Raw genomic sequence first — 18,717 nt, 5'->3', positions numbered from 1 at the left:
AGACGCCAGGCACACCCCGTCCGGCCGCAAGCCGCCTTGTCCCACCGCGGGAAGCCATCGGCTTGGTTCGGCCCGGTTCTTTGCAGCCCCTCGCCGGCTGTCCCCGTCCCCGTCGGGTCTCCCAGGTGTTTGCAGGCGGGGCCCTTCGCTGCCCGCTCGCCCCTGCCCGGCGTCGCCTGGGTTGCTCTTATTTCCCCTTTCGGAGCCGGGCCCGGAGACGCGGGACTCTCTCCCCACTGCGGTGACTTTCGGAGCCGGGCCCGGAGACGCGGGACTCTCTCCCCACTGCGGTGACTTTCGGAGCCGGGCCCGGAGACGCGGGACTCTCTCCCCACTGCGGTGACTTTCGGAGCCGGGCCCGGAGATGCGGGACTCTCTCCCCACTGCGGTGACTTTCGGAGCCGGGCCCGGAGACGCGGGACTCTCTCCCCACTGCGGTGACTTTCGGAGCCGGGCCCGGAGACGCGGGACTCTCTCCCCACTGCGGTGACTTTCGGAGCCGGGCCCGGAGACGCGGGACTCTCTCCCCACTGCGGTGACTTTCGGAGCCGGGCCTGGAGACGCGGGACTCTCTCCCCACTGCGGTGACTTTCGGAGCCGGGCCTGGAGACGCGGGACTCTCTCCCCACTGCGGTGACTTTTCAAAGAGGGTCGCCCAGGGCTCAGATCCCTCCGCTAGGCTGTTTCGGGCGCATCCGGGGGGGTAAAGATTCGGGGGGGCAGCCCTGGCCGTGGCCCCCATGGGGATCCCCCCCCGACCGCCCAGCCCTGTTGCCGGCCAGGAGCTATCCTTGCCCGCTGGCCAGCAAGCCGGGGCTGGGGCCTGGCGCAGCGAGGGACGCAAACCAGCGACCTTTTCACCAGCTTTTTATTAAAGTGTAAATCTGAGTGAGCGGCGGGGGGGGAGGGGCTGTGGCAACTAAAAACAGCGGGCGGGGGGGGGGGGGACTCAGACACCCAGCCCCCCGCCTCCCAATCACAGACCCTGAATTCACGTGGGTCCCAGCCCCCCCGGGAAACCGGGGGCCCCCCCGTCCTGCCCTGAGGGGTCCCTCCCCCCCCACCACAGGGCCAGGCTGCCGGGTCTCAGCGGCGGAAGCGGGCCGCCCGGCCCGAGGCAGAGGGGGGCATGCAGGGGCCTCTTGGAAGCTGCACCCGGTTGAAGCGCAGGGGCGCCCCCCTCAGGCACCCCCACCCAGAGCCCAGAGTGTGCAGGGAGCTGCCTCCGGCCCCCCACCCGCGGGAGGGGGCAGCGTGGGGCTGACCTGCGGGCTCCTGCCGGGAGAGGGGCTGCGGCCCCTTTTGCCAGGGTGGGGGGTGCCCCCGGTGGGGGCGACGGGGCTGGGGGGCCGGCGGGGGGGGCAGGGGCGTATGGTGGTGGGGAGCTGGGGCGGCCGCTCATTCTGCCTTCGCTTTGGCACTGGGGAGCCTGGCCTGGATCCTAAAGGGGAGAAAGAAAGGTCACCACCGGGAGGGGGGGGGTTCACCCCCTCCCCCGCCCGAGCTACAGCCCCTTGGTCCCCCAGGCTCCAGCCCCACCTGGGCTCTGGGCTGGGCAGGCTCCGAGGGGTCCGTGCTGTAGGGAATCAAGGCTGGGGGTCGCGGGGGGGGGGCAGCGCTGTAGGGAATTGGAGCCGGGGGTCGCAGGGGGGGTCCATGACACAGGGAATCGGGGCCGGGGGTCACAGGGGGGGTCGCACTGCAGGGAATCGGGGCTGGGGGTCGCGGGGGGGGGGTCGCACTGCAGGGAATCGGGGCTGGGGGTCGCGGGGGGGGTCGCACTGCAGGGAATCGGGGCTGGGGGTCGCGGGGGGGGGTTGCACCGCAGGGAATCGGGGCTGGGGGTCGCGGGGGGTCGCACTGCAGGGAATCGGGGCTCGGGGTCGCAGGGGGGGTCGCACTGCAGGGAATCGGGGCTGGGGGTCGCGGGGGGGGTCGCACTGCAGGGAATCAGGGATGGAGGTCGCAGGGGGGGTTGCACTGCAGGGAATCGGGGCTGGGGGTCGCGGGGGGTCGCACTGCAGGGAATCGGGGCTCGGGGTCGCAGGGGGGGTCGCACTGCAGGGAATCGGGGCTGGGGGTCGCGGGGGGGTCGCACTGCAGGGAATCGGGGCTCGGGGTCGCAGGGGGGGTCGCACTGCAGGGAATAGGGGCTGGGGGTCGCGGGGGGGTCGCACTGCAGGGAATCGGGGCTCGGGGTCGCAGGGGGGGTCCACGCTTCAGGGAATCGGGGCTCGGGGTCGCAGGGGGGGGTCCACGCTTCAGGGAATTGGGGCCGGGAGTCATGGGGGGTCCACGCTGCAGGGAGGGGTCCACGCTGGCTCCTGGCAGCCGGGAGCCTTCCCCCAGCCCCATGGGCAGACCCAGCGTGGGGCGGGGGGTTGGCTCTTACTTGGCTCTGAGGTGACTCAGTTGGCTCCTCACCAGCCCCACGTACTGGTCAATCTGGGCCTGGAACAAAGAGGGGGGTGAGTGGGGGGGTCTGGGCACAGCCCCCGCCCGAGACCCTCGCACAGCGGCAGGGCCCGGAGCGCTGGGACCGCTGCTGGGGGCCCCGTCGGCCACCTGCCGGGATCCCCAACAAAGGGGAGAGCTTCAGGGAATGGGGGTGCCCCTCCCCTCCCCTCCCCTCCAGGGGACGCCCCTCCCCTCCCCTCCAGGGGGCGCCACCTCCCCTCCGGCTTCCGGGCGGGGTCTGGCTGGCTCAGGGGGGCAGGGAATCGGGGGGGGGCTTCCCTCCCGGGGCTGCCATCTCTCTCCCTCCTGCCGTGGGGCGGGTGCCCAGCCCTGGCCACCCCGGCCACTCACCTGGTGCTGCCGGTAGAGCAGAGGGAAGGTAAATGCACTTATCACACCTGGGGGCACAAAGGGGCGGGGTCAGAGACACGCACATCCCCAGGCCCCTCCCCCCCCGCCCCCACCTGCCCCCCACCTGCCCCCCACCTGCCCCACAGCCTTACCCAGGATGAGCAGCGTCAGCCCGTTGAACACGGCGCCCACGTAGGTGAGGATGTAGAACAGGAAGGCGAACTGCCAACGGGACAGAGCGTGGTGAGAGCCGGGCGGCCCGGGGGCTGCTGCCCGTCCCCGCCCCCCACCGGGCAGCCAGGGGCCCCAGGACACGGGAGCTGTTCCCCCGGCCCCGTGGGGCTGATGCCGGAGACCCACAGAGCCAGCCGGGGGCCAGCGTCCTGCCGCGACGCTCTGTCCTGGGCACCCGCGAGCCTGCGGAGCCCCTCGGCCCCGCCTGCCCGCGCCAGGGATGAGGGCACGCCACTCCCAGCGGGTCCCAGAGCGCCAACCCAGCCCCCCGCCCCCGCCCCCGGGTCTGTGCACACGGCCGGGGTCCCAGGAGCCAGGTGCAGCAGGTGCACGAGGGCCGGTGCCCACCCGCCTGGCATGGCCACCCCCTGCCTAGCACGGCCACCCCGCTACCCCCCCCCCGCCTGGCATGGCCACCCCCTGCCTAGCACGGCCACCCCGCTACCCCCCCCCCCCCTGGCATGGCCACCCCCTGCCTAGCACGGCCACCCCGCTCCCCCCACCCCCCTGGCATGGCCACACCCTGCCTAGCACGGCCACCCCGCTACCCCCCACCCCCCTGGCATGGCCACCCCCTGCCTAGCACGGCCACCCCGCTACCCCCCCCCCCCTGGCATGGCCACCCCCTGCCTAGCACGGCCACCCCGCTCCCCCCACCCCCCTGGCATGGCCACCCCCTGCCTAGCACGGCCACCCCGCTCCCCCCACCCACCTGGCATGGCCACCCCCTGCCTAGCACGGCCACCCCGCTACCCCCACCCCCCTGGCATGGCCACCCCGCTACCCCCCCCCCGCCTGGCATGGCCACCCCCTGCCTAGCACGGCCACCCCGCTACCCCCCACCCCCCTGGCATGGCCACCCCGCTACCCCCACCCGCCTGGCACGGCCACCCCCTGCCTAGCACGGCCACCCCGCTACCCCCCCCCCCGCCTGGCATGGCCACCCCCTGCCTAGCACGGCCACCCCGCTACCCCCACCCCCCTGGCATGGCCACCCCCTGCCTAGCACGGCCACCCCGCTACCCCCACCCCCCTGGCATGGCCACCCCCTGCCTAGCACGGCCACCCCGCTACCCCCACCCCCCTGGCATGGCCACCCCCTGCCTAGCACGGCCACCCCGCTACCCCCACCCGCCTGGCATGGCCACCCCCTGCCTAGCACGGCCACCCCGCTACCCCCACCCGCCTGGCATGGCCACGCAACCACCCCCAGCCACCTGGCATGGCCACGCCTCCAGCCACGTTGCCTGCGTGCTGCTGGGCCACACCCCAACAGCCTCAGCCCCTGGCTCCCCTGCCCCCCCAAATCCAGACAGAGCGGGCACCCCACTTTCAGCAGGTATAGGGGCTCCCTCACTGCCCCCCACGCTTCTCCTCCCACCCCCTCCAGGATGTGCACTGGGGGGGCAATCCCCCCCGTGGGAGCAGGGACAGGGGGTGGGGGACCCCGCGGGGGCGGGCAGCCCGCCCAGCACCCACCTTGATCGAGTCCACCAGGTCCTCCACCAGGAAGAGGCGGCGCAGGGTGTGCGCGGCCCCCAGGACGTCCCGGCTGAGCCGCGAGGCCAGGCGCTCCAGCTGCTCCTGGGACAGCGGCAGCTCCGCATCCAGCTGGGCCCTGGGCACCCGGGGGTGGGGGAGTTAGCCAGTGGGGGGCGGGGCCTGTTAGAACACCCCCCCCACAGCGCCCCCTGCTGGGAGAGCCCGGGGCTGGAATAACCAGGAGCTCCCCCCACAGCCACCCCTCACCTGCCCCGCAGCGCCCCCTGCTGGGAGAGCCCGGGGCTGGAATAGCCAGGAGCTCCCCCCACAGCCACCCCCACCCTCCCCGCAGCGCCCCCTGCTGGGAGAGTCCGGGGCTGGAATAGCCAGGAGCTCCCCCCACAGCCACCCCCACCCTCCCCGCAGCGCCCCCTGCTGGGAGAGTCCGGGGCTGGAATAGCCAGGAGCTCCCCCCACAGCCACCCCCACCCTCCCCGCAGCGCCCCCTGCTGGGAGAGTCCGGGGCTGGAATAGCCAGGAGCTCCCCCCACAGCCACCCCCACCCTCCCCGCAGCGCCCCCTGCTGGGAGAGTCCGGGGCTGGAATAGCCAGGAGTTCCCCCCACAGCCACCCCCCACCTGCCCCGCAGCGCCCCCTGCTGGGAGAGTCCGGGGCTGGAATAGCCAGGAGCTCCCCCCACAGCCACCCCCACCCTCCCCGCAGCGCCCCCTGCTGGGAGAGTCCGGGGCTGGAATAGCCAGGAGCTCCCCCCACAGCCACCCCCACCCTCCCCGCAGCGCCCCCTGCTGGGAGAGTCCGGGGCTGGAATAGCCAGGAGCTCCCCCCACAGCCACCCCCACCCTCCCCGCAGCGCCCCCTGCTGGGAGAGTCCGGGGCTGGAATAGCCAGGAGCTCCCCCCACAGCCACCCCCACCCTCCCCGCAGCGCCCCCTGCTGGGAGAGTCCGGGGCTGGAATAGCCAGGAGTTCCCCCCACAGCCACCCCCCACCTGCCCCGCAGCGCCCCCTGCTGGGAGAGTCCGGGGCTGGAATAGCCAGGAGCTCCCCCCACAGCCACCCCCCCACCCTCCCCGCAGCGCCCCCTGCTGGGAGAGTCCGGGGCTGGAATAGCCAGGAGCTCCCCCCACAGCCACCCACCCACCTCCCCGCAGCGCCCCCTGCTGGGAGAGCCCGGGGCTGGTTTCGCTGGACAGCTGAGGAAGGAATTCACTGAAGGGGGAGGGGCCTGGGGGTATTACTCCCATGGGGGGTTGGGGGCACGCAATGAAGGGGGGTGAGATGCACGGGGAGGGGCTCTGAGGGTTGGGAGCAGGGCTGGATTAAGGGGGGGGCTAGCTGGGCAGCTACCTGGGGCGCAGGAATTGCTCGAGCCGGCCTTGGTTGGAAGGGTGTGGGAGGGGAAGGGGAAAGGATGGAGGGGGCAGCAGGGTGCAGGGGTGTCCCAGGGGAGGTCGCACTCCCTGGCGGGGGTCAGAGGGTCACTCCCTGCGGGGGCCAGGGGGGCACACTCCCGGGAGGCCGGGGGGGGTAGCACTCTCTGGGAAGGACTGGGGGGGTCCTACTCCCTGGGGGGGGCCGGGAGGGTTGCACTCCCTGGGGGATCCGGGGGGGTCACACTCCCGGGGGGCCGGGGGGGTCACACTCCCGGGGGGCACTCACTGGAAGGGGTCACACTCCCTGGGGGGCCTGGGGGTCACACTCCCGGGGGGCCGGGGGGTCACACTCCCGGGGGGCCGGGTGGGTCACAGTCCCGGGGGGCACTCACTGGAAGGGGGTCACACTCCCGGGGAGCCGGGGGGTCACACTCCCGGGGGCACTCACTGGAAGGGGTCACACTCCCGGGGGGTCTGGGGGGTCACACTCCCGGGGGGCCGGGTGGGTCACACTCCCGGGGGGGCCTGGGGGGTCACACTCCCGGGGGGCCGGGGGGTCACACTCCCGGGGGCACTCACTGGAAGGGGTTGGCGCCGTCGGAGCGGTGCAGGACCTGCAGCGCCTTGCGGGCCAGCCGCAGCGAGAGGGTGACGCCCAGCACGGCCAGGGCGCCGTAGGAGCCCACGCTCACGATGCTGAAGTGCAGCAGGCTCAGCAGCGCCACCATGACGCCGGTGAAGACGAGCGCCGAGGTGCGGGTGTCCCGCCAGTACAGCAGGTCGGCCACTGCGGGCGGGGAGAGCGTTAGCGGGGGCCCCCCCTCCCCGCGGACCCTGCCCCGCCCGGGGCACCCCCTGGGGACCCGTCCCCGTCCCACTGCCTGCCCCCCTGGGGCACCTGGCTCCATGCCTCAGGGACCCCCCGCCCCTGGGGCCCCTGGCCCCGTCCCACCCCCAGCCCTGCCCTCTCCATGGCAGAGGGGGGCCCTGCCCCCCCAGGGCGTGGGGGTCGCCCCTTGGGGGGCAGCTGGTGGCTAAGTTTAGCCGGCGGCCTGCAGCTGTCGGGTGGTGCGGCTCCGCCCCCCGCCCTCGGTAACTGACAGGCCCAAGTGCCAGGCGGGGGGAGAGGGGGCACCTCACCCACAGGCGTGGGCTGGGGGGGCAGGGGTTTGGGAGCCCCCCCAGCAATCACGGAACCCCCCCTGCTCTGATCCCAGCCCCCATCTGCCCTGCTCTGCCAGCCCTGCCGCGTGACCCCCCAGCCCCCCTCTGAGCCTGCGCCCCGGCCCCCAGCCCCAGCCTGCGCCCAGCCCCTCACCGCAGGGCCCCCCCCGACTCAGCCCCGGGGTGCCCCCCGATGGGGCGTCGCTAACCTGCGCTGCCCATGGCGAGCCCGTTGCCTGCAGCGCGGTGCGAGGGTCCCGCCAGCTCGTCTCCGGGTGGGGGCCGGGGGCCGTGGGAGGGGGGAGGCCAGGGGCTATATATAGCCAGCAAATCCCAGCTGCCGTCTCCCATCACGCCACCCCCTTCCTGCCCTGGGCTGCTGACGGGGGAGAGCAGGTAACAGCTGGGGGGCAGCGCGGTCCAGTGCTTAGAGCACAGGGACTAGGCGCCAGGACTCCTGGGTTCTCTCCCCAGCTGTGGGAGGGGAGTGGGGTCTAGTGGCTAGAGCAACGGGGGCCGAAAGCCAGGACTTCTGGCTTCTCCCCCTGGGAGGAAAGAGGGGGTGCAGTAGCCACAGACTCTAGCCACCCGAACTTGATCCCCCAAAGTGGGACGCTGAACCCCTGCACCCCACATCCCATCCCGGCTCCCCCTTCGCTCTCCTTGACCAGAACAAGTCCGTGTCACTCTCCCCGTTGCACAGAGGGGAAACTGAGGCCCCGAAAGGGACTGGCGTCAGGAGCGCAGCAAGTTGGGGCACATGGGAGGAGAGAACCCAGGAGTCCTGGCTCCCAGGCCCCCCACATCTGAGCGTGAGAGCGGGGCCTCCCCTCTCCATTAGCGCTGACCCCTGTGCAGCTCCTGGGGGTGCTGTGCTGCTAGGCTAAGACGGGTGGGTGTCCCCCGCCGGGGGCCAGGTGGACCCCAGGCTGCTGGGCTGACTCTGCAGGGCCAGCCCCATACACCCGGTTCTTTCCTGCAGTCCCTATGACACGGCCCAGAAATGGCTGCATCTCCAGAAATGGCATAGAAGCCAGCCTGGGGTGAGGAAGTCCTGTATAGCCAGCCCCAGCGCCCCACCCCAGAGGTGGCTGCAATACAGCACTGGGCGAGGGGTCCCCGTGGAAGTAACCCCTGTGCCCAGCCCAGCCTGGCCCTGAGGGAGGGTGGAGCATCCCAGTCCGGCTGTGGGACCCTCAGGAAGGCACGGACCAGCCACGATCCCTGCTCCAGCACAGGGGCTCTGTAAACCCACTGACTCGCCTGCCCCGGATCCTACCCGGGCACTAGCCCACAGTGGGGAGGAACCCTTGGGGGGAAGGGACGCAGGAACCCCTCCTGGCACTCCAGACTCCAGTGCTGTGAACTTCCCCACAGCAGTGTCCTGCCCTGAACTCTAGTGCTGTGAACTTCCCCATGGCAGTGCCCCGCCCCGAACTCCAGTGCTGTGAACTTCCCCACGGCAGTGCCCTGCCCTGAACTCCAGTGCTGTGAACTTCCCCACGGCAGTGCCCCATCCCAGACTCCAATGTTGTGAGCTTCCATCCACCTGCCCCTCACACTGCTCCCACCTGGGTACCAGCTCCCGTGTCTTCATTGGCTGCTCACCTATGATGTACACTGCCAGAGTGTTCCCTGATTGGTCCAGCCCGTCCAGCTGCTGTTCTGTGATTGGCTCCGTATCTTCCTGCTCCCCCTCCTCCTGCGGGCTGGGGGCGGCTGAGGTCTGTGTTGGCGGCCGGCTGCCCTCGGGGTCAGCGTGCCCGGGGATGCCCTCTGCAGGATGGGGCATTAAGGCCTTGGGTCGCGGGGAGCCCCCTGGCGCGGTCTCCAGAGCAGCCTCTGCCAAGGAGAGGGGGCGACGGGGTCACTGCCGGGGCCACCGAGAACCTGAGACCCCACGAGATCGGCCAGGGCCCCCCAAGCAACGCTCGCCCCTCCCCCACCAGCGCCCGTCCCTTCAGCCCCCAACACAGCCCCTCCCCCACACCAGCCACGCCCCTTCCCTACTGCCCCAACACAGCCCCTCCCCCTCACCAGCCACGCCCCTTCCCTTCTGCCCCCACCTCAGCCCCCCCACCCTAGCCACGCCCCTCCCAACACAGCTTCCCCACACCAGCCACGCCCCTTCCCTACTGCCCCAACACAGCCCCTCCCCCACACCTGCCACGCCCCTTCCCTACTGCCCCAACACAGCCCCTCCCCCTCACCAGCCACGCCCCTTCCCTTCTGCCCCCACCTCAGCCCCCCCACCCTAGCCACGCCCCTCCCCTACTGCCCCCAACACAGACTCTCCCCCACCCCAGGCAGCTCCCCTCCCTTCTGCCCCCCAAGAGAGCCCCTCCCCCACCCCAGTAGCTCCCCACCTCTTTTGCCTCCCCAAATCAACAGGGGGCAGTCATGCAAGCCCAGCCCCATGCCAGTGACCGAGTCACATGACCTGGCCCACGCGTGACCCCATCCCGTGGCCCGTACCTGAGTGCGTGGCGAGGGCTCCCGGCTGCTCTGCTGCCCCCAACGGGGGGTCCCCACACCCACCCCCGCCTGGCACAGCCTGCGGCTCCGGCTCCTCCCATGGCAGGGGGGTGGGCTCCTCCGCGGCGCCCCGGGGGGCATCCCAGGCCGAGAAGGGCTCCAGCCCCTGGCACTGCCCAGCCAGCAGCGCCCGCTCGCCCTCGGGCGACTGGCTCAGGCTGGGGATGTTCTCCAGGCTGTCGCCCAGCGCGGGCACCAAGGTCTCGCAGGTCTCGGGCCGGGGCAGGCTGCTCCTCGTCCGACGGGCCAGGGAGTCCCGCCGCCCCCGGGGCCCCGGCTCGCTAGGGGGGCTGGCATCGGGGCCCCCCGCAATGGTGATGTAGGAGAAGGTCAGCTCCCGCGGGGTCCCCCAGTCCACGGACGTCTCCTCGTCCTCGTCCTCAGAGAATTCCCGCGCCGTCTGCAGCTCCGGGAAGTCCGACTCCTCATTGCCGCCTGCCGGGAGGGCGGGGATCACCAGAGGGGGGGCAGGAAGGAAACCGAACCTCCACCCCCCACCAAGGACCAGGCTGTGAGATGTGCCCCATCTTAGCCCCCCGCCTCCTGATGGGGACCAGGCTGTGGGGTGATCTGCCCCCCCCCCCACTCTCAACCTCGCAGTGGGGACCAGGTTGGAGGAAAACCAGACACTGAGAGGTCCTGGCTCCTGATGGGGACTGGGGCCACGGGGGTCCCAGCTCCACCCGGGATGGGGCTGCGAGAGGAACCCCCGGCAGAGAGCGCTGGGGGAGCTGTCGGGGTCAGGGACTCACCGTCAGTAGAGTCGGGGGTGGTGGAGGCAGTAGAAGGAGATTCTTCTGCAAGACACAGAGCGAGGCATTGGGGTCAGGCCTGAACCACCAGGAAGTCCACCCCCCCCACCCCCACCCCCACCCCCGGTTGTGCCCGCAGCCCATTGCTTGCAGCCCAGCGCCCCCTAGTGTTGCACCGGGGCATCGGGCCGGCACTGACTGCCAGGAGAGAGCGCCCCCTACTGAGCTCTGACTCCGTTCCCTGCAGTGCCCCCTAGCACCACACTGGGCCATTGAAGCCAGCACCGACTGCCAGGGGAGAGCGCCCCCTGCTGAGCTCCCACCTGCTCCCTGCAGCGCCCCCTAGTGCCGCACTGGGCCGGCACTGACTGCCAGGGGAGAGCGCCCCCTACTGAGCTCTGACTCCGTTCCCTGCAGCGCCCCCTAGTTCCGCACTGGGCCGGCACTGACTGCCAGGGGAGAGCGCCCCCTACTGAGCTCTGACTCTGTTCCCTGCAGCGCCCCCTAGTGCCGCACTGGGCCGGCACTGACTGCCAGGGGAGAGTGCCCCCTACTGAGCTCCCACCTGCTCCCTGCAGCGCCCCCTAGTGCTGCACTGGGGCATTGAATCCGGCACCGACTGCCAGGGGAGAGCGCCCCCTACTGAGCCCCCCACTCCATTCCCTGCATTCTGTTTTGCAGAGCAAGCCCTGAGCAGCGATTCCAGGCAGCGAGGCCCAAGCCACGGCCTCTCCCGCTGCCCCGACCGCGGGCAGGCCCTGTAGCCAGGGAGCTAAAACATACTAGTCTATTGTGTGTCTGAGCCTTCTGCACCGCAGTGTGCCTCAGTGTACCTGGCCAGCGCCCCTCCCAGCCACCAGGAAGGGGCGGCCGCAGCGCCGGGGCATCAGACAGGCGGCCGGTTACTGATGTCAAGGCAGGAACAGAGCAGAAGCATCTCAGTGACTGGTTAGGGTCACCGCATGGTACAGGGGTTGTTGATGGAAATGACAGAGGGCTATACAACACTGTGAGGTTACAGGCGCACCGGAAGGTCGTGTAAACACTCCCGGCATGATGAGAGCAGACTGACAACCCCGCATGGCAAGCACCCTCCACCCTTGGGACCGGACAAACAACCTACAGCTCACAGGGGGAAAGTCCCTGAAAGCACAAATGTTCCAACAACAACTGAAAAAGAAACACTCGGCTCGATTGCAGCTCGACCCTGCAAAAGCCCTGGGAGCAGGGAGCTGTCGGAGCGTCCGCATCGCGACCGACAGAATCCAGCTTCCCCTCTCGGACCCTGGCCATGAGACTGGGCCACGCCACAGCCTGGTAACCATAAAACCGTGGGTAGGCCACGTGTGTGCGTGAATGCCTAGGCTTTCCACTCTGTCGTCTCAATACACGCAGCATCTTTGCCTTTCCCTGTGTGCCGTAGTGGGGGGGGCTGTCGCGCTGGAACCCGGGGTTCCCCTGCGCTGTGCTGTGTGATTTCCACTGACACACCCACATGTGGATTGGCCCAGACCCCTAGTACCAGCTTGAGCACATAACAAGGATCTTCCCAGAGGGAGAGACAAAGGGAGGGAGGGGGAGACGGCCACCTGGCTAGGGGGCAGGGTCTGGGAACAAGGCAGTTTCTGGCTGGGAAACATGAAGGGAACAGACTAAGCTGGGTGCTGAGGGGCAATGGATCCCCTAACCCAAGGGTCTGAGGCATCTGGCCCTGACTCCTGTAACCGCATCACAGCTGTGCCGTGCTGTATCCTGGAGAAGCAATAAACCCCCCTGTTCTCCCGGCTGGCAGATTCTATTCTGGCTGCTACGGGTGCAGGATCAGGGGGAAACCCCGATGCGCCGTCCCACCCTGAAACAGACATAAGACGGTTTAAGAAGTTGAATAAGGACAAGGGCAAAGGGCTCCACTGAGGAAGGAACAGTCAGTTTCACACACACCGAACGGGAAGTGACGATCTGGGCTGGAGCCCCGCAGAAAGGGAGCTAAGCGTCAGAGTGGACCACAAGCTAAATATGAGTCAATAGTGTGACACTGTTGCAAACAAGCCAACACGACTCGGGGCTGCATGAACAGGAGTGTGGTGAGCAAGACACGAGGAGTCGTCCTTCCGCTCTGCTCTGCGCTGGTTAGGCCTCCGTGGGGGTCTTGTGTCCAGTTCTGGGCACCGCACTTCAAGAAAGATGGGGAGAAATCGGAGAGGGTCCAGAGAAGAGTAACAAAAGTGATGAAAGGTCTAGAGACCTATGAGGAGAGGCTGAAAGAATTGGGCTTGTTTAGTTTGGAAAAGAGAAGACTGAGAGGGGACATGAGAGCGGTTTTCAGGTACTTACAAGGGGGTTAGAAGGAGGAGGGAGAAAAAATGGTTTTTTTGGTCTTTGAGAACAGGACAAGAAGCAATGGGCTTAAATTGCAGCAAGGAAAATTTCAGTTGGACATTAGGAAAAACTTCCTGCCTGTCAGGGTGGTTAAACACTGGGATAAACTGCGGAGGGAGGTGGTGGAATCTCCATCTCGGGAGATATTTAAGAGCAGGTTGGACAGACACCGGTCAGGGATGATCTAAATCGCGGTGGCCAACCAGTTAGACACTAAGGGTCTGTCTACACTTCACCCTCTTTTGAGAGAGGGATGCAAATGAAGACATTCGAAATTGCAAATGAAGCTGGGATTTAAATATCCCGCGCTTCATTTGCATATTCACGTTATGGCGCTATTTCGAAATAACAGACGCTGTGAAGACGCGGTTATTTCGAGGGAAAACCCTTCTCTCGAAATAACCCTTATTCCTCATACAATGAGGTTTTCCAGTCATTTGCAGTTTCAAATATCTTCATTTGCGTCCCTCTCTCGAAAGAGGGTGCAAGTGTAGACAGACGCTGTGAGCCAAACGAGCCATGGATGGTAGTGTAAAGAGCCACACATCTCTCCCCGGGTATGTCTACACTACCCTCCTAGTTCGAACTAGGAGGGTAATGTATGCATACCGCACTTGCTAATGAAGCCCGGGATTTGAATTTCCCGGGCTTCATTAGCATAAGCGGGGAGCCGCCATTTTTAAATCCCCGCTGCTTCGAACCCCGTGTAGCGCGGCTACACGGGGCTCGAACTAGGTAGTTCGGACTAGGGTCCTATTCCGAACTACCGGTACTCCTCGTGAAACGAGGTGTACCGGTAGTTCGGAATAGGCACCCTAGTCCGAACTACCTAGTTCGAGCCCCGTGTAGCCGCGCTACACGGGGTTCGAAGCAGCGGGGATTTAAAAATGGCGGCTCCCCGCTTATGCTAATGAAGCCCGGGAAATTCAAATCCCGGGCTTCATTAGCAAGTGCGGTATGCATACATTACCCCGCTAGTTCGAACTAGCGGGGTAGTGTAGACATACCCCCCCAGAGCCAGGCACCCCCAGCACCCCCATTCTAACCCAACGCCTGGGTCTCACCGGAGCTGCCGTGGCCACAGCCACACACTTCTCCCTCCAGGAACTGGGGTGCGTGCACAAAGCCGGCATGCGGCTCCGAACGAGCCGTAACATTGAGAGCCGCATTTCTGTGCGCAAAGTGCCGCATGTGGCTCACGATCCACAGGTTGGCCACCCCTGCCGAATCATTCTAGATAGGGCTTGGTCCTGCTGTAAGAGCAGGGGGCCGGACTTGATGGCCTCTCGAGGTCCCTTCCAGCTCTAGTGTTCTCAGAGTCTATGGCTACGTCTAGTCTGCAGGCTTCTTTCCGAAGAAGCTTTTCCGGACGAGATCTCCCGAAAAAACTTCTTCTGAAAGAGCGTCCACACGGAATAGACTCTATCTTGTATTTCGGCTGCGATTACTACGGACGGAGCGTCCACCAGGGCAGCTGTGCCCATGTCTACACTCAGGGCCGTCCCGAGCCATTTTGGTGTCCCCAGGGCGCACGGTGCATGCACAGCCTGGCCACGGCTGCTGGCGCGCAGTCAGGGGCCGGCCCCCAGGGCGCACGGTGCATGCACAGCCTGGCCACGGCTGCTGGCGCGCAGTCAGGGGCCGGCCCCCAGGGCGCACGGTGCATGCACTGCCCAGCCCGGCCTGGCGATCGCTGCTGGCACGCGTGCCAGGCCGTGCAGGACCCTGCAGCCATGGGGGGAAGGGCGCTGCGGGAGCCGGGCGCACGGTGCCAGCCTGATGGCCGCTATAAGGGACAGTGTGAGCCCCTTATAGCTGCCATCAGGCGCCCCCCCCCCATTGGTTGGAGCCCCGGGCAGCTGCCTGGCGCACCCACCCCTCAGTCCGGCCCTGTCTACACTCCAGGGTTTTTGCGCAAGAGCAGCTGGTTTTGCGCAAAACTGCATGGAGCATCCACACCTCACGCGCGTTTCTGCACAAGAAAATGTACAATCAAACGGCCGAGCAGAGGGCTTTTCGCGGCGTAGCAATACCTCTTCCTACGAGGCCAAACTCCTCTTGGCGCACGAGTTCTTGTGCCAAAAGGTGCGTGTGTCGACACTCCACAGGGGTTTCTTGTGCAAAAGGAGCCTATCACAAAAAGCACAGGTGCTCTGATCAGAACTTTCTTGTGCAAGAGCGTCCGTGCAGTGCGGGCGCTCTCTTGTGCAAGAGCACATTGCTTTTGCGACGCGCTTTTGCGGCAGATCTCTTTTGCAAAAAGCTTCTTGCACAAAAACCCTGCAGTGGAGACACAACCGGAGCTTTTTCCTCTTTCCTCTTCTTTCGAAAGAACTCCCTCTTCTCCGTCCACACACGCCGCCGCCGCCTTCTTTCGCAAACAGGCTTCTTCCTCGTAGAAAGAGGTTTACCCGTGTCGGAAAAACCCCCCTGTTCTTTCGATTTTTTTCCCGAAAGAACGCGATGGCCGTGTGGACGTAAGTGAGGTTTTTCCGGAAGAACTCTGTAGTGTGGACATAGCCTATGATTCTAAAGATCCCGTGTTTCCTACAAGCATAACAGCACCACCTAGAACATCTGCTCTCACCTGTTCCTGGTCCTGCCAGCCAACGGCCTCGCTCACCCAGGGTGAGGACTCCCCCTTGGGCCGCTGGATGTAAGTACCCACATGCAAAGCCCTCCCCAGCACCTGCACTGCGTCCTACCCCCCCCCCCCACGCTACTCCTAGTGCCCCCACCTCGTACACCCAGGTTTGCCTGTCGCTACCAGAGTCTCCTTCACCCCACCAAGTTGATCTGAGCAGGGGGTTCTTAGGGTGTCTCTACCTTGCCACCCCCCAGCGGGGAACTACCCCTTGGGGCAGCCTCTATGGGCCTACTGCAGGCTGCCCAGCAGGGGGCACTGTTGTGTGAGCCACACTGGCCAGGGGCAGGGCTCTCCCCACGGACGGGGGAGTAGGTATCACCACCTCCCATCACAGTCTGTTCCGGGAACTGATACCCCAGCCCCACGGCTGCTCCGAGCCCCAACAGGTGTAGGGCTGGGGGGTCAGGCATGGGCAAGGCCAGAACCAGGGCCCAGCTGCTGAAGGAGCCTCCCCCTGCCCCAAACTATCTGGTGCCCCGGCAGGCCATGGACAACTGGTGCCTCCTACACTGGGGCGGGGGGCACAAGCTAAAGGGGGGAATGTGACTGCCCCATCTGTCTCCCCCACTCCCAGACACCCAGCCTTCTCCTCACCCCACACGCAAGGCAAAGCCAGGCTGGGGTGAGCAATGGGGAGGGGCACGCTGCTGCAGGGCTTGGTAGGGGGTGCCATGCGGCCAGGGGCAGGGCCCAGCAGGGGGGTGCCATGCGGCCAGGGGCAGGGCTCAGCAGGGGGTGCCATGTGGCCAGGGGCAGGGCTCAGCAGGGGGCGCCATGCGGCCAGGGGCAGGGCCCAGAAGGGGGCGCCATGTGGCCAGGGGCAGGGCTCAGCAGGGGGCGCCGTGTGGCCAGGGGCAGGGTCCAGCAGGGGGTGCCAAGCGGCCAGGTGAAAGGTTCCGCAGGGGGGCGCCATGTGGCCAGGAGCAGGGCCCAGCAGGGGGGTGCCATGCGGCCAGGGGCAGGGCCCAGCAGGGGGCGCCATGCGGCCAGGGGCAGGGCCCAGCAGGGGGCGCCATGCGGCCAGGTGAAAGGTTCAGCAGGGGGCGCCATGAGGCATGGGGCAGGGCACAGCAGGGGGGGTGCCATGTGACCAGCAGGGGGCGCCATGCGGCCATGGGCAGGGTGCAGCAGGGGGCGCCATGCGGCCATGGGCAGGGTGCAGCAGGGGGCGCCGTGCCGCTGGTGCAGGAGTGCTGTCTTTGAATCACTGTTGTGAAGTCCCTGACTCACTCATGCTCCAGTTCCTGGACAGCCTCTCGCTTGGGGAAGTGTCAGTAATGCTGACACCCTGGGGGCTGCCTGCCTGCACCTGTGCCCTATAGCCCAGCGCCCCTAGTGCGATCGTGGGAATGGATCACCCTTGCCTGGGTCCTGTAGCCCAGCGCCCCCTAGTGTGCACAAGGGCAAGGGCCCATCTCCAGCTCTGCTCCAGTCAGGCCCCGGGAATGACAGCCGAGAACTTTTTAAAAAATCCCTAATTGGGACCAAAGCCCCATTGCACTGAAGCTGGATCCCATTCCGCTTTGCAAACAGCTGCCGGAGCCAGCCAGCCCACGGGCCTGGCCCCCCAGGGGCAGAGATGCCTGGGGGCCGGGCACAATTTTGACAAACTATTGCGATTTTAGAGGAAAAATGCAATTTTCCTGAGAAATTGTCAATGTGGCAGAAAGTGATTTTCACTTCAGAAAATCTCAGTGGTAAATTCCAGCTGTGTGTGCGCTCACGTGTGTGCGTGTGCACACGCATGTGCGTTGGTCAGAACAGCTGAATGGGTCCAGCCCACGGTTGGGGTTCCTAGGTTCTACCATAGTACACCTAATAATAGCACAAGGCACAGCTCCTGCCACTGTGAGGAAGCTGCCCCATGGCTGGGCTTCCCAGCTGATACCGTAATACACTTGATAGCAATAAAATGGACAGCGCCTGGCATTGTGAGGAAGCTGCCCCGAAGCTGCCCCATGGTTCCCAGCTGATACCGTAATACACCTAATAGCAATAAAATGTACAGTGCCTGGCATTGTGAGGAAGCTGCCCTGTAGTTCCCAGCTGATACCGTAATACACCTAATAGCAATAAAATGGACAGCGCCTGGCACTGTGAGAAAGCTGCCCTGTAGTTCCCAGCTGATACCGTAATACACCTAATAGTAATAAAATGGACAGCACCTAGCACTGTGAGGAAGCTGCCCCAAAGCTGCCCCATAGTTCCCAGCTGATACCGTAATACACCTAATAGCAATAAAATGGACAGCGCCTGGCACTGTGAGGAAGCTGCCCTGTAGTTCCCAGCTGATACCGTAATACACCTAATAGCAATAAAATGGACAGCGCCTGGCACTGTGAGGAAGCTGCCCCCGTGGTTCCCAGCTGATACCGTAATACACCTAATAGCAATACAATGGACAGCGCCTGGCACTGTGAGGCGCTGCCCCAGGGCCGTAACACACCTAATAAATGAAAATCGTTCCCATCAGCACCTCTTCCATCTGGCTCCTTGGCAGCCCCAGGACTGTGACTCCCCCTCCCCCTCGGGGGCCCCGGCCGCCCCCCAGCCCTGGGGCAGAGGCTGGAGTGGGGGATTCAGCAATACCCCCCCCCTCCCGGACCGCTGGCTCCCCAGACCAAAGCTTCCAGCAGCGCAGGCCCCGGGGAGGGGCCCAGCCCGCGGATGCCGATGGACCCGGGCGCATGGGGGGCCCTGCCCCGGGGGCCCCTGCTTAGCTCAGCCCCGAGGCCCTCGCCGGTCTGCTGGGGACAGGAGCCCGGAGCAGCCCCCCGCCCCGCCAGGCCGCAGGGCGCGGAGCCGGCCCCAGATTCCCCGCAGCGGCTCCCAGCGGCCCGGGGCGGGGCCCCGCGAGCATCGCAGGAGCCAGGTGAGGGGGAGCCCGGGGACGGATCCCGCCCCGCCCCGATCCCCCAGCCCGGGGCCCGATCCGGACCCCCCCCTCCCCGCGCGCACCCCGCCCGGGTACGTACTGCAGTGGGCGAACCCCAGGACCTGCCCCATGGCCCCCCAGCTCCCGTCATGGGGCTCGCGGTGCGCTGCGGCGGCGCTGCCCCTCGGTGCCCCCCGGCTCTCATCTCCGCGGCCCCATGCTGCTGCCGCCGGCCGGGTGGGTCTGCAGCCAGCGGCCCCTCCGCGCCGGCCCGCGAGCGAGCGATTGCGGGCGGGGGGGGGGGGGGGGGGCTGCGCAGGAGGGCGGGCGGCGGCTCACAAAGGCGAGGGGCGGGGAGCGGGGGGGGGGGGGAGAGACGCAGACAAAGGGGGACGGAGACAAAGGCGCCGGGGAAGGGAGAGAATTTGGGGGGATGCCGGGAGGAGTG

At 67.0% G+C, this 18,717-nt stretch overlaps 1 protein-coding gene across 2 annotated transcripts; it reads right to left on the bottom strand.

Annotated features, from left to right (window-relative positions):
* Positions 1-851: 851 nt before the first annotated feature.
* Positions 852-18,559, bottom strand: RTN2 (reticulon 2). Of its 2 annotated transcripts, XM_075915264.1 has the most exons (10): positions 18,370-18,559; positions 10,369-10,413; positions 9,557-10,051; positions 8,690-8,923; positions 6,497-6,704; positions 4,522-4,660; positions 2,961-3,030; positions 2,809-2,855; positions 2,393-2,451; positions 852-1,441 (listed from the first exon to the last, which is right to left on the bottom strand). In XM_075915264.1, the coding sequence occupies exons 1-10, from the start codon at positions 18,398-18,400 to the stop codon at positions 1,399-1,401; spliced, it is 1,371 nt and encodes a 456-aa protein (XP_075771379.1). In that variant the 5' UTR covers positions 18,401-18,559; the 3' UTR covers positions 852-1,398. The 2 variants fall into 2 exon arrangements, with proteins under 2 accessions (XP_075771379.1, XP_075771380.1); XM_075915265.1 differs by lacking the exons at positions 8,690-8,923; positions 9,557-10,051; positions 10,369-10,413; positions 18,370-18,559 and adding an exon at positions 7,291-7,439.
* Between the last annotated feature and the right edge of the window lie 158 nt (positions 18,560-18,717).

This window comes from Pelodiscus sinensis, unplaced genomic scaffold (genome assembly GCF_049634645.1).
Source record: "Pelodiscus sinensis isolate JC-2024 unplaced genomic scaffold, ASM4963464v1 ctg34, whole genome shotgun sequence".
Classification (NCBI taxonomy): domain Eukaryota; kingdom Metazoa; phylum Chordata; order Testudines; family Trionychidae; genus Pelodiscus; species Pelodiscus sinensis.
This window is presented reverse-complemented; position numbering and strand designations above follow the sequence as displayed.

Coding starts and splice junctions, on each gene's coding strand:
- RTN2 (XM_075915264.1), bottom strand. CDS start 18,400: ATGGGGCAGGTCCTGGGGTTCGCCCACTGCA. Junction 10,414..18,369: donor CCTGGGGTTCGCCCACTGCA/GTACGTACCCGG, acceptor TGTGTCTTGCAG/AAGAATCTCCTTCTACTGCC. Junction 2,452..2,808: donor TGCTCTACCGGCAGCACCAG/GTGAGTGGCCGG, acceptor TCTTTGTTCCAG/GCCCAGATTGACCAGTACGT.